Here is a 14453-nt window from a genome sequence, read left to right as displayed (position 1 = left end):
AGGCCAGGGCCGAGCTCATGCCTCCTTCAATGCATGAGAGCCAACTGACCTTCTTGTCACCTGACAGGGGAGAGTTTCCCTGGTTGGACGTAGCGCGTGGAAGGAACACGTTATTCCAACCAGTTCCTTTCCCCTCCATCAGGCTCCCTGGCTGTCATGGGGGAGGCGTTATAGTGACCAGGATTACTACATGTTTTTGTGAGGGTATTAACTACCCTGAGAGACACGGGGAGAACATGCAAACTCCACACAGAGTAGGCCCTTTCGCCAACCCCACCTAGGGTATGGGCGCTGATGACGCGGAGGAGAAGACACGCCCCCAGCTCCCACAGCGTCCCCGGCGGGAATCGAACCCAGGACCTTCTAGCTGTGAGGCGACAGCGCTACCGACTGCGCCACCGTGCCCTCTCTAGGTGTAGCTTAACCACTTCAACCCTTGCATCCCTATTCCGGGGGGAACATTCTTCCAAAATAGCCAATGAATCTAAAAGCTCACAACGTGGCATGTTGTGAGCTTGTAGATTGTTTTCAAACTATGGGTCGCGACCCAAAGTGGGGTTACGGGAAGGTGCCGTTGGGCTCGCGCAGTGGCATCCAAAAAATATGACTTTTTAAAAAAAATCATGAAACAGTAAAAAGGAAAAAAGTGAGGTCGTTGCCATCAAACAAACTATTTGCTTGACTCCTCATACACATTCAACAGCGACCCAGAATAAGCAGCAAAGAGACAACACACACAAGCCCTTGCTGATGAACACAAACTGATTAAGCTCTGTTCATAAACGATTTCCTTAGGAACTATGTTCAATATGAGCGGGTGGCTTTGTTAGTCCGCTTTTTTTGCTGTTTTTGTTAGTCCGAGAGCGAGAGGGTACAGGACCACGGGTCCAATTGGTACCATCTGTACCCTCGCAGACGCAGAGTTAAATTTAGATTGCGATGTAACGTTACCGTGTGGAGACGCCGGGGAGATCATTCTCACAGACAGACAACCAGACCAGTTACCAACAGTGGCCGCGATGGAGAAAAACGCCACTGTCGGTGGCCAAAGATAAAATCGTGAGGTGGATCAAGAAACTCTGGTGGTTCTAGCAACATATTTTGGCTAAATGATCCATTACAAATGTGTGCACATTGAACCACCTCCATAGCTTTTCAGTTTCAGTTTGCGGGGGGGGGGGGGGGGGTCGCCGCCAAAATAAATCCCTCATAATATGGGGTTGTGGTATAAAAAAAGTTTGAGAATCCCGGCCTGGTGTAGAGGGAAAAAAAGAGCGGACAACTACGTATTTGTTTACTAAGTATAGAGAGTGGTTAAAACAGAATTAGCATCTCCTATTGTTCTAGCCTGGCTCCAGACCATAGACCCGCCCACTCCACTGAGCTTCGTGAAGCTTCAGTCTGATAATCAGGCTACTATTGTTCTGAGTTTAATGGGTCCTGACTGAAAATCCTTGATCAGGTTTTGAATCCAGAAGTATAGACAATAAAACCTAAACAATTATATCCAAGTTTAATTGGAGCTTGTAGATTTGCTGCCACATGATGACGTAAGAAATAGGATTTAACTGGTTAACAAACAACCTTGTTGCTTGTTTGTCTACTCTGTTCCCACAAAGAAAACCAAACATCTTATCTAACACAACCGTGGTCAGGTCAATCAATACCAGCGTTTTAGTCTACATTGTAGAAATGATTCTGTGTCTGATTAAATAACTATAATTCTGTCAACAGTTGTAAGGTAACCCATCAGTCTAAAGCAGCAGTTCTCCGAGTGGGGTCTGGGGACCCCCAGGGGTCCTTGAGGAGGTTCCAGGGGGTCCCCAGCAAAATCAGCTAATCTAGCATAAAAATCAGCACTTTAACCCTATAACACATCGGCTATTTCAAAATGGCAGATCTACAAGTTCACAACGGATCGCTATGTGAGGTTGTAGATCTGCTGTTTTCAGAGAATCTGGAACATTTGGGGAAATATTTTAAGCACAACTTTGAGCAGAGGTGATGTAAATTCAAAAGGTGAACAATCGTATTTACAGAGTTAATGTCAAATTGCATGTAATCGCGCCGCTCAAACAAATATTATATCTTTCGGTGGGAATGCACCTTTAGACCCGAGTTGCAACTGTAATTTGAACACTTTTTTTCACTCTACACCAAATCTCTTCGCCAAAAATGGCTGATCTGCAAGCTCATGAAGATCGGTGTTGCGACGCGTTGTGAGCTTGTAGCTCAGCTATCTTTGGTGAACATTCCCCCCAGAATATGTGTGCCAGTGTTCCTACTCTACCATAGGTTACAGTATAGTTTCATTCATTCAAATACCTTTTATATAGCAGCTTTAACCCATTCAATCCGGGAACACATCTGTGTCATTTTAGATTTGAGCTATAACCATTATTTTATACTTTGGCTATTCAAAAATAGCAGATCTAAAAGCTCATAGCGCTACAAGCTTGTAGATCTGCTATTTTTGGAAAATCTTGAACATTTGTGTTCATTTTAAGTAACTCAAATATATTCAAAGATTTGCACACATTTTCACGATTTTTCAAAAATAGCAGATCTACAGGCTCATAGCGCGGCACTCGGTGCCGCACTATGAGCTTGTATATCTGCTATTTTTGAATAGCCAAATGCTGTGTGGTTTAAGCTCACCCATCCAGAGGTAGTACATGATCTTAACCGTCTTCTGGAAGTCAACAGGAATGTCCACAGTGATGTCGTGATAGAAGCACGGTCCTACGGGGAACTTCTGTGGCAGAGGTGGCCAGTTGTTTTTTCGACCTGAAACAAGAGAGACAAGACAATAGAATTTATGCTAATGAGGAGGGTGGTGCAATATGGCAAGTCACAGTCAACGCAGGTTTACACATGAGACGCAACGGCTCTGGCTACACAGCGGCATTTCAAGTGCGCTCCGCTTGGTCCAATAAACAATCGTCATTGTCATAGTTGTCTCCGCCAGGCCGAAAGGCATGGCGAGAGAGTATGTTTTACCCTCCGTCCGTCCGTGTGTGTGTGTGTGTGTGTGTGTGTGTGTGTCCGTCCGTCCGTGTGTCCGTCTGTGAACAGCTAATCTCTGGCACCGTTGGCCCGGTCGCTGCGAAACTGTGCACACACACTCCCTGGATGCCAATTCAGAACCTCTGCCTCACATTTTTCACATGGGCCTGTTATAGCGCCACCTGGAGGCCGATTTGTGCTAAACCCATTTTTTTACATTACTCCTACAGATTTTATCCAAACGTCATGCAAATCAGTACACAGTATCTCTATAGTAATGTGATCAACACGGATCTGTCCAATTTTCCATATTCCATCCTGATTGGCTAAGGTTTGCTTCTAAAGTTTGCAGGATTGGTCCGTTTTGAACTAAATGCCTCAAATCATGAACGCAGCTTGCTATTTCCGTGAAATTTCACACGCACATTCCCACTAGGCAGAGGAAGAAATGCCACTTGAAAATGTTCAAATCAGCCTCATGGTGGCGCTATAAAAGGCCGATTTGCGTTTTTAACTATAACTGCACCGATCTGCGTGAAACTTTGCACGCATACTCCCTAGAGGCCAAGGAAAAACATCTGCCCTGCATTTTTCACATTAGCCTTTTTTTAGCGCCACCAGGAGGCCGACTTATGTAAAACATATTTTTTTAGATTAAGCCTTCACATTTTATCCAAATTTTATGAAAATTGGTACACATGATCTCTATAGTCATGTGATCAAGATGGATCTGTTTGATTTTTCATATTCCATCCTGATTGGCTAACATCGACATTTAAAGTTTGCAGGAGTAGCCCGTTTTGAACAAAATGCCGCAAATCATGAACGCAGCGTCCGATTGCGGTGGAACTTTGCACGCACATTCGCGTTGAAGAACAAACGCCACCCTTTTAACATTGCCCTATTATAGCGCCACCAGGAGGCCGATGTTTCTTTTTTATATTACTCCTACAAATTTTGTCCAAACATCATGCAATCATTACACATTATCTCTATAGTCAAGTGATCAAGATGGATCTGTCCGATTTTTTATATTCCATCCTGATTAGCGAATTCCGAACATTGCTGCCCACAATAACCTACCTGACCTGGCGGAGACCTGTGCTCCGAGGAGCACTTTTTCTAGTTTTTCTATGATTTCAACAAGGATGTGTTGTTTGCATTGTGGGCGGAAGTGGCTCAGGGGGTAGAGCGGCCGCTTCCCAGTTCGATCTCAGGCTCCTCCAGAGTTAGTGTCGAAGTGTCCTTGAGCAAGGCGCTGAACCCCTAATTGCTACCGCTGAGCAGGTTGGTGCCTTGCATGGATTCCTCTGCCATCGGTGTGTGTGTGTGTGTGTGTGTGTGTGTGTGTGTGTGTGTGTGCGTGCGTGCGTGCGTGCGTGCGTGCGTGCGTGCGTGCGTGCGTGCGTGCGTGCGTGCGTGCGTGCGTGCGTGCGTGCGTGCGTGCGTGCGTGCGTGCGTGCGTGCGTGCGTGCGTGCGTGCGTGCGTGCGTGCGTGCGTGCGTGCGTGCGTGCGTGCGTGCGTGCGTGCGTGCGTGCGTGCGTGCGTGCGTAAATGTGTGTGTGAATGTAATGCACAATCATTGTAAAGCACCTTGGATAACGGCGCTATATAAATGCAACATTTACCATTGTAGCGCTATCCGTGCAAAAATACATTTTGTTGTTACTTACTATATATATATATATATATACACAAATAATAATCATAGTTATTATACAGTCAGTTTGCTGTGTCATTATGGATTATTTTGCGTCAGACACGCAGGACACGTAGTGTTCAACATCACTAACATCCATCCTGACGTCTGCATCCATTAAAATACTGTACTGATACTGTCACCATATACAGTATATAGGCACTGGCACCAGTTTATTTTTAAGGCTATTGATGGGAGGTTAGCACCATAGATCATATTGCTGGTAAGAGTGGAAAAACAGCACTCCAGCTCAAACGACTGGCTTAGTAACTTGCGTCTCCGGATGTTCAGTCTGAACTGGGAAAATCTGCTTTCTGATTTGATGCTCCAGTTTCATGGAACAATCTACAACTCACGCTAAAAAATGTATGCCCCAATATCCTATATGGACAATGTAATAACCTGCTCTCAAATCTCCCTACGTTTTAACTTTTTCGTTTGGGTTTAATTTTGTTATTTCTGCGTTTTGGATCTGTACGCGTCTTAATTGTTGATTTGAGTGTGAGTGTGAGTGTGAGTGTGAGTGTGTGTGTGTGTGTGTGTGTGTGTGTGTGTGTGTGTGTGTGTGATCTCGACAGCTTTGCAAATGAGGGCAAACCTCAATGCTCTTTTCGAGAATAAATAAAGGTTTCAATCAATATTTTCACTGATATTGTATTGATATAGTTCTTTATTTGTCTTCCTATCCGCTCTGTGTTTCTTACTGCTGTACCAATCAAGGGATCAAGTATAGGTGTATGTGTGTACTACAGTGTGTATGTGTTGTGAAAGTGTTAAGAGGTCTGAAAGCCCGACCATTTTTAACTAGAGCTCCCGCACCTACAGTACAGTATGTTGTGCCCCTGATCCGACCGATATGCCCATATATGGCCGTATCAGAGGTACCCAGGGGACATGTGCAAATGTGCAACACGTTGCGAGCTTGTAGATCTGCTATTTTCACAACTTCTTAAAACTTTTTAGTTTTTTCTTCTGATTTATGGAATTTCTTTGATTGTTTTTGAATTTGGAAAATGTGCGATTTCTTTTTCGGGGTGAGGGTGGGGGGGTTGAATATCTTTTGAGATAATAATAATTAAAAAAATGTAGGAAACCAAAAAAAAATTGATATTTGCTTGCGACCCATGAAAATGAGTCCTCGACCCAAAAATGGGTCCCGACCCAGTGGTTGGGAAACTCTAGTAGGTGTTTATTACAAACCTCCGGATGCTCTCTCTCGCTATTGTGTAGGCATTAGATGTGTGTGCAGGCGTGTAGGTGTGTGTAGGTGTTGTGTAGTTGTGTGTACAGTAGGTGTTTATTACAAACCTCCAGATGCACTCTCAGGCTCTGCATCGCTCTCTCTCTCTACAGTGTGTGGGTGTTGTGTGTAGGTGTGTGCAGGTGTTTGTTACAAACCTCCAGATGCACTCAGACTCTGCATCTCTCGCTCTCGGCGGTCCAACTCTGCAGCCTTCCTCTCCAACTCCTCCTGTCTCCTTAACAACTCAGCTGCTGCCGGAGCCTCCTACACACACACACACACACACACACACACGCGCGCGCAAACGCACACAAAATGGATTTCATATTCTTGATTAATCTATGTCAGTGGTTCTCAAACTGTGGGTTGGTACCCCCAGGGGGGTCCTCAAATGTACAATTACAATTTAGGCTTAATCCAAAGCGATTTACAGTAATCAAGGTTCCCAGATTGGCTTAATGTGCAACATTGTTTTCTCACTCAACAGTAAACAAACCAACATACAGTATAAGTGTATACAGGGTATCTGCACATTTATAAAGTGACATTTCTGAAATGATTTGTTTTATTGCGTGAAAAGTAATCAACAAACAATACTATAGAAAATTGTCAAACATTTGCCAAATTGCCAAATGTTACGTTAGAAAGAGGCAAGAATTGTGAAAATAGCCGATCTACAAGCTCACAACGCCTCGGAAGAGGCGTTGTGAGCTTGTAGATCAGCTATTTTCACAATATTTATCTGTAAAACCAAGTCAAACTAAATGTAATGTCTCAACAAGTGCTTGTCAGGGTGGGGGGTCCCCAGTTCAAACATAATTATGTCCCCGGTTCAAACATGATTCGTTGCGGCCTGAAAAGTTGTAGAACCACGGATCTATGTGTATGTGTTTAGTAGGGCTGAACAACATGGAAATAGATAATATCATTTAAGATCTGAATAAAAACACTGTTTTTTACTGACTGGTTACATGTACTACCACACCTAGCGTCAATTGTCACCGGAGTCTCCCTATTTGGAACCCTTTCTCTCGCTGTGACCCCGAGTTGTAATTTCTCCCGTTAATCTCGTGATTTCTTGGACAAGCAACCCTGCGCGTCACTTGTCACTGTGTTCAAACAGGAATATGGATGACACAGTTTCCCACAAAGAACAAATATACTGCAGTGTACACTTCTAAATTTAAGATCTTTCTTAGCCCTAATTCGTTACATTCGTGTTCTAACTGCTAGCACAATGTGTTTGCACTTTTTAATGTCTTGTCTCTGTGGCATTGTGTGAGCTTCCTGTTTGCTTCCTGTTTGTCTGATGAAAAAAAGAATTGAACTAGCCGTGACAAGATTTTTATTGTATTGAACCCTTTTATCTTTGAACAGTGCCTTGGACTCATTGTCTTTTTGATTATGAATTGAATGAATGAATGTGAGCTATTGCAACATGTTGCCTTGTGTCATAACAACTTAGCACGTTATCAGTATCATTATAACAAATGATCCTCATGCCCTGTACAAATATAGTTTCTTCCAATGGACTTTTTGTTACTTTTACCACCACTCTCTGCCTGTTCAAAACTACCCCATGAGCATGGACCAGAATTATTAGAATAGTTAGTTATACTACTTTCTCAAATACTGTAGTCCCAATTCATGATTCTGAGTCCCGCTAAACTAGGACCGCTTGTATCAGTACCACTGTGCCTATGTTGTTTACAATAGTCAGTGTGCCGTTCCATGGATGTATCTTTGTTTACCTATTATGTGGAAGGTTTTACAAATCACTATTAAAAACAAGGCAGACACTATGACGCGTACCGCTCTGTACGTTTGATACTTTCGATTCATTTGCACAGCAGCTTCCTGGTTTGTACTGGCAGTCACAGGGACTACTTTCTTGTGTCATTGTGGAAAATGTTCTTGGAATATGTCCACGATATTCATTTGCCACATTTGGTATCCGTTTTAGAACCGCAATAAGCCACTTGAGGTTGTGGTTTATCTTGAACGGCTATGAGGGTCAGCAGCACTAGAAGCTGGTTCTAAATATGGAACTGAGTAGGTAGTAGGTATTTGGGGTTCCTGTGTTATTTTTATGTTTGTTTGTTTTAGTGTAGATATATGTATTATTATTATTTTCAGGACGTTTGTATCGATATTGTAGATGGTATATTGTAAATATATATTGTATGTATCCCCCCCCCCCCACCACCCACTTTGAGTGACCTGCACATCCGAAACATCTTCATATGTGCCCAGGGACACATTGGCACATCCTGAACTCTATACATTCATGCACTCACCAGCTCCACACTACATGACCTCATACACACTTCATACTAAGGATCGCAATGGAAACAAGCTGTAAGTTTTTTTTGCGATATCCTTTTGATTATGGAGGCTGTATGGAGGATGTATGTTACATGTGACGTATGTTTTTTTTTCATGATCAAGATATCAATCAATTAATCAACTACTGCACTCCGCTGTAAACCATGATGACCTTGCATGGTTTTATTGGCGTAGTCTGTGAGTAGCGTGGACGTTCCTCTGTGGGTTTAGGGTTTAGGTTTAGGGTTAGGGTTTAGGGTTAGGTGGTTACCTGTGACTGAGGCTGTGAGTAGGGTGGAGGTTCTTCTGTTGGTTTCATGATAGCTGGCTGTGCGTTTAGGGTGGGGGCCACTGGTCTGGGCGGGGCCGTAGCCGGAGCCGTCTGTGAGGACAGAACACATCCAACCACATTAACACACACATTTACACTATCAAAACACAAACACATTTACACACGTCCCAGACTCTTCTCCCTTCCCTAAAACACTGTGGACAACACTCCACACGCCCCAGACTCTTCTCCCTTCCCTAAAACACCCTGGACAATGCTCCACACGTCCCAGACTCTTCTCCATTCTCTAAAACACCCTGGACAACGCTCCACGCGTCTTAAGACTCTTCTTCCTTCCCTTAAACACCCTGGACAACGCTTCTCACGTCCATTACAGTCAGTACTGCAGCCTCACTCCCAATTTTCCGCCGTTGTCTGAAGACTCACCCCCTAGCACTTTTCTCTCCTTCTCGTCACCTTTTTGATAGATGCTACTTTACTATGTAGATATTATGTTGATCACTTGTTCTTATGTTTGTGTTACTTTCTTGACCAAATGTATGGAACATTATTTAGATAGCATGTTGTTTAGACAGATAATAGGTTAATTACTTATCTGGTATCCAAGTTATTGTTCTCTTAGCGGGCGGCCTTAGCTGAGTGGTTAGTGAGCCCGCCTAGGGAGCCAGAGGCCCTGGTTGCCCCAGGTACGATTCCAGGCCACGCCAGCATATGTGTCGATGAAATGAAATTTGTCCCTGAGCAAGACTCTTAACCCCTAATTGCTCACAGGCCCTCATTGGCAACAAGCCCGCAAGGACTTTCATGAACGTCCTGTTAAAAGGAATTATCCTTATCTGCGTTCAAGTTTACTCTGCTAAGTCGCTCTTGATAAGAGCGTCTGCCAAATGCCTAAATTGTAACAAATAACAGTCAGGCATTTTCTAAATTGGTGCATGACTCTGAATACATTAATAACCAACACTATTGCATCCTTTTCAGGAATTCTGCTCTCCCAAAGATGAACAATAATCAGGATGCACTGCTCACTCATACTGACGAGTTGTGAGCTTGTAGATCGGCTATTTTCAGAAACATTTGAAAACATGTGAAATGGGACATTCTGCATAATGCGTACTTACTACTTTTGGTACTTTAAGTACATTTTGATACCAATAATTTGTACTTTTACTCAAGTACGTTTTTTATCCCAGACTTTTACTTAACAGAGTATGTTTGCATTGCAGTATTGATACTTTTACTTAAGTATTAAACGTGAGTACTTTTACCACCACTGATGCACAGCAGTAGCAGTAGTAAACAGTTTGATTGATCTTCATTTTCTACCCAGTCTGGTCACTGCAGATTCCAGGGCATGTTCACTGCAGTCCCTGTAGCTGCCAAACCTCTAGTGTTGGCCCAGACAGCCACGTGCTTCCTGCCTCTGACTCTATCTGTCCTGTATTTACTACTGCACTGCTGTCTGTCTGTCTGTCTGTCTGTCTGTCTGGACTGCCTGTCTGTCTATCACAGTGGTTCATGTCTAATTTTAAATGTATTTGGCCGCGCACCCCCATCTCAAAATATGTTGTTCAAGGGACCCCCCAGAGGCAAAGATTTACAAATGTTTAAAATATATATATATATATATATATATATATATATATATATATATATATATATATATATATATATATATATATATATATATATATATATATATATAAAGATTTGCTAAAATGTTTTTTTCAAAAATAGCAGATGAGCTTGTAGATCTGCTATTTTTGAATAGCGCAAAGTATAAAAGGTTACAGTGGTTAAAATGATTGTGATGCTATATTTACACATCCCCCCCCGACACTTTGTGAGCCAATGATCTAAATAACAGTATGTGCACTGAAACTATAGGATACCAGGTAAACAATGAACCTAGCATCTGTTTAAATAACATGATATCTAAATGACATTGTCAGCTCTCCTTCCCGGTTCCTCTCAGTATGTTGCTGATAGAAGCTGTTCACTTCAGGTATTTGTCCTGGCCTGGGTACAACTTGCTTAGTGACTTGTATTAATTTCTCTTTACAACCATTAGCCTAGAAGTGTTTAATCAATTCAATTGACAATCAATATTAACATGGTAGCTTTATAAACAGACTGTGGAACAGGGCTGGGCAGTTAACCGATAATATATATTCAAAAACTATATTTAGAACCAACAACCAAGTTATAATCAAACAATGTAGAAACAAGGTTTTTTAAATATAATTTTCAATCAATGAATCAACAAAAAAAATATTTTTTTTTATATTTATAATCGACTAAATTGATTATTTTGATTAACCACTTAAGACTGTATCATACTTCGTTGTGCATGAGTGGCATACAAAAATTGTGAAAATAGCCAATCTACAAGCTCACAACGCATCACATCGTGACGCGGTGTGAGTTTGTAGATCAGTAATTTTCACTTCAGTTTTTCAAATGATCGTTAGTTAGTCGTAATCGAGGCAAAGGTGTGTGTAGTCTATGGTTGGTACTCACTGCTTTGCCATCTGTGAAGGGATTGTACTCCTCCAAGCCTGCGGGGGGAGTGTGTGTCACCTGTGTCACTGATGGGTCCTAAGACAATAAAAAAAAACACAAAAGACGACAACTTAAATTAGAACTGCTCAAACACAAGGGGGCAGCAGTGAGTTCAGGAGGTAGAGCGGGTGTCTTGGAATCGAAAGGTTCCTGGTTCGATCCCCGGCTCACCCTGGGTTAGTGACGAAGTGTCCTTGAGCAAGACACCGAACCCCTAACTGCTCGTGATGAGCAAGTTTGGTGCCTTAAATAGTTTCCTTTTTGATTGAATACTTTATTAGCAGTTTGCAAAATAAAGCACAGGAAATTCAATACAAGGTTCTGCTAAGAGGATTTTAAACCCAAGAAAGCCTATGGTTCTGCAAGTTTGGTAATATCAAACAAGATTTAAACAATATATGTTTCTTTTTGTTTAATTATTAATGCAAGAACAACGACGCAGAGTGAGTAAATGTAAATTATTCCATTTTATAATGATTAGTGAGGACCAATTATATGAAGATAAGGTTTATAATGGGTGAAGTTCTCCTTTAATCAAACTGAATTGTATTCCAGTAGGAGCGTGATGAATAAGGAATAGTAGAAATGTCTTATTAGTAGAAATGTTCACATGTGCTGCTTGTACATACCGTTACTGAAACCATTTTGTGACGATGACGACAAGATGTTATCACATTCTTTAGTACCCTGCTCGTCAAGGAAACGGAATATAAATCCCAGGGAAATGCATAATTGTATATCGTCACTGTCGGACAGAAACCTTGTATGTCCATATATCAACGTTTTATGTATTTTCTTTTTTTGTGACAATATAATGAATGACCTACTTTGTCAATACTCCAGTGTCACACACACACTACATTGCATCCATTGGAACACAGGTTCCCCTCCCCTCTCTCCTCAAAAGTATGCAAGGTTTCCACCCGACAGTAACGATATGTAAATCATTAGTAATTTCCACTGAGAGAGAATTTCCTCAAGTGAAGGAAATGATATCCAGCAGTTACTATTCTACCGTCAGCATGTCTTTGTTGCAAATGTACCAGAGCCTATAATTCAATACAGACTTTAAGTGGGGATGATTCCAATAATTGTCTTCCCCAACGGGTCTAAATATAACCCTGGCTCATGAGTTCCAGGCGGGGTGGTGAACGTCTCTGGTTGTCGTGACAAGAGAAACAGAAATCAGAAGCCAGTGGTTTGTGCTCGGCTACCATGCTGTGATAAAGACCGGCTTCATAAAAAACCTTCAGCTAGCATGCTAGCTCTGCTAAACCCTTCTGCACGTTCAAGAGCATTTTAAACCCATGAAGACCTGAGGCCGATTCTACAAATGCTTTCTAAATCAGTAGTCTTCGTGGCAAGGAACCCCAAATTGATTTGGCCATGGACCCCCATCTGAAAATGTTTTGTGCCAAATCTAAAATGACACAGATGATGCTTTCCCGGTTCTAATGGGTTAAACCGTGGCTCTCAAACCTTTTCATGTCAAGGACCCCCAAATTAATATCTGAAAATAGTTTTGTGTCAGGGACCGCCCCATACAAGATTTCGGTTGTTAAAAATGTTTCAAAAATATTCCAAAGGTATAGAAACATTTAAGATTTGTTTTAAATAGCAGATGTATAAGCTCACAACGTGTCGGACTCTAATAAGTTGTGAGCTTATTAGATATGGATGCTATATTTTGATGCTATATTATCAAATTTTGCATGGGGACTACCTGGTACCCCCTCAAGGACCCCGGGGGTTTTTCGAGCCAAGACAGACAGATTAAAGCTCAGCGCCCAAAAAAGACCTTGGCATAGTCATGGGCACAGACCTAAATTTAAACAGCCACATTAACACAATCACTAAGTCAGCCTACTATCACCTCAAAAATATAGCACGGGTTAAAGGACTTTCATGTCTCAGCAGGATCTAGAAAAGCATGTCCATGCATTCATCTTCAGTAGACTTGACTATTTAACGGTGTCTTTACAGGTCTCCCTAAAAAATCCATCAGCCGACTGCAGTTGATTCAACTGCTGCTCGACTCCTTACAATTAACCAAGAAAGTGGAGCATATCACTGCAGTTCTTAATCCTTACACTGGCTCCCTGTGTTTTCAAAGAAGTGATTTCAAAATACTACTGTTGGTCTATAAAGCTTTGAATGGCTTAGGGCCAAAATACATTTCTGATCTTGTACAACATCATGAACCATCCAGACCTCTCAGGTCATCTGGGAAAGGTCTGCTTTCTGTTCCTAAAACCACAAATCAACATGAGGAAGCAGCATTTAGTTTTAATGCAGCACATAATCTGGGGGAAAAAACTGCAGGTCTGCTGCTACTCTTATTTCTTTTAAAACACAACTAAAGACATTTTTCTCTTATATGTTCTCCTCTGCACTGTAACTATCTATGAATTTTTGCTTCTTTTGTATTATGCATCCTAATGTCATTTTATAATTGTATTATTGTGTTTCCTTTACTTGATGTTTTGTGTAAAGCACATTGAATTTCCTTGGTGAAATGTGCTATACAAAAAAGAATGGCTTGCGTTGCCTGGGGGTCCCCAGACCTTACCTGCACCACTGATTTTAAGAAAATCAGGCTACTAGCGAATATTCTGTTCCAACACTGAAGCGAATAAGAAATAACAAAAACATTACAAAACAGAGCTACTGTATAAGGCAAATTGGAATTTTCAGTGTAGCCCTTTGTATATCCTTGCCTCTCCATGCTAATGTCGCATATTTCTATTCTATAGCCTATACAATAAAGCTAATTCATTTAAAAAGGTCATCTTACCATGGGTTGTGCTCCGTTATGCACTAGTTTCATTCAAGAGGATCCTAAGAATTAAAGGCCAGTGTGTTTTCCAGGCGTACAGCTATCCCTCCCAGAGCAGGCCTGTTCAGCCTTTCTCCTGCCTCGCTTACTCTTAATGTTATGGAGCCTCTCTCCACCACACACACGCGCACACACACAGTGGCGCGCACACACACAGTGGCGCGCACACACACAGTCGCGCGTGGCGTGCACACACAGTCTCTCTCACACACACACACACACAGGCTGCTACTTGTCACCAGACCAGGGCCATCAATATTTCAGAGTCACGATTAATCTTTAATTAATGTCCTTATTATTACTGCCAAACATATTCAGACTCACTGGTCACACTGCTTTCAAACTGATACTGATAAAGAGGCTGATGAAGACGCTAATGATGAAATGACTTACAGTATCCATGGACACTATCTGACATGCTTACTGTACGTTTTCTTGTGTTTCTTTTATCCTGCACTATGCTAGCTGCTAGCACTGTTGAGGGTGTAT

At 41.9% G+C, this 14453-nt stretch overlaps 1 protein-coding gene across 1 annotated transcript in view; it reads right to left on the bottom strand.

Annotated features, from left to right (window-relative positions):
* LOC308077894 (secretory carrier-associated membrane protein 1-like) overlaps positions 1–14453 on the bottom strand; it is a 31434-nt gene that overhangs the window by 7290 nt on the left and 9691 nt on the right. Inside the window, exons 2-5 of the mRNA XM_080418872.1 lie at positions 11087–11164; positions 8546–8656; positions 6105–6213; positions 2659–2787 (exon numbers count right to left, since the gene is read on the bottom strand). Coding sequence (XP_080274998.1) covers positions 2659–2787; positions 6105–6213; positions 8546–8656; positions 11087–11164 — 427 coding nt within the window. The remainder of the gene's footprint in view (positions 1–2658; positions 2788–6104; positions 6214–8545; positions 8657–11086; positions 11165–14453) is intronic.

The sequence above is a fragment of the Gymnoscopelus braueri genome, assembly GCF_963280865.1.
Source record: "Gymnoscopelus braueri genome assembly, chromosome: 22".
Classification (NCBI taxonomy): Eukaryota; Metazoa; Chordata; class Actinopteri; order Myctophiformes; family Myctophidae; genus Gymnoscopelus; species Gymnoscopelus braueri.
This window is presented reverse-complemented; position numbering and strand designations above follow the sequence as displayed.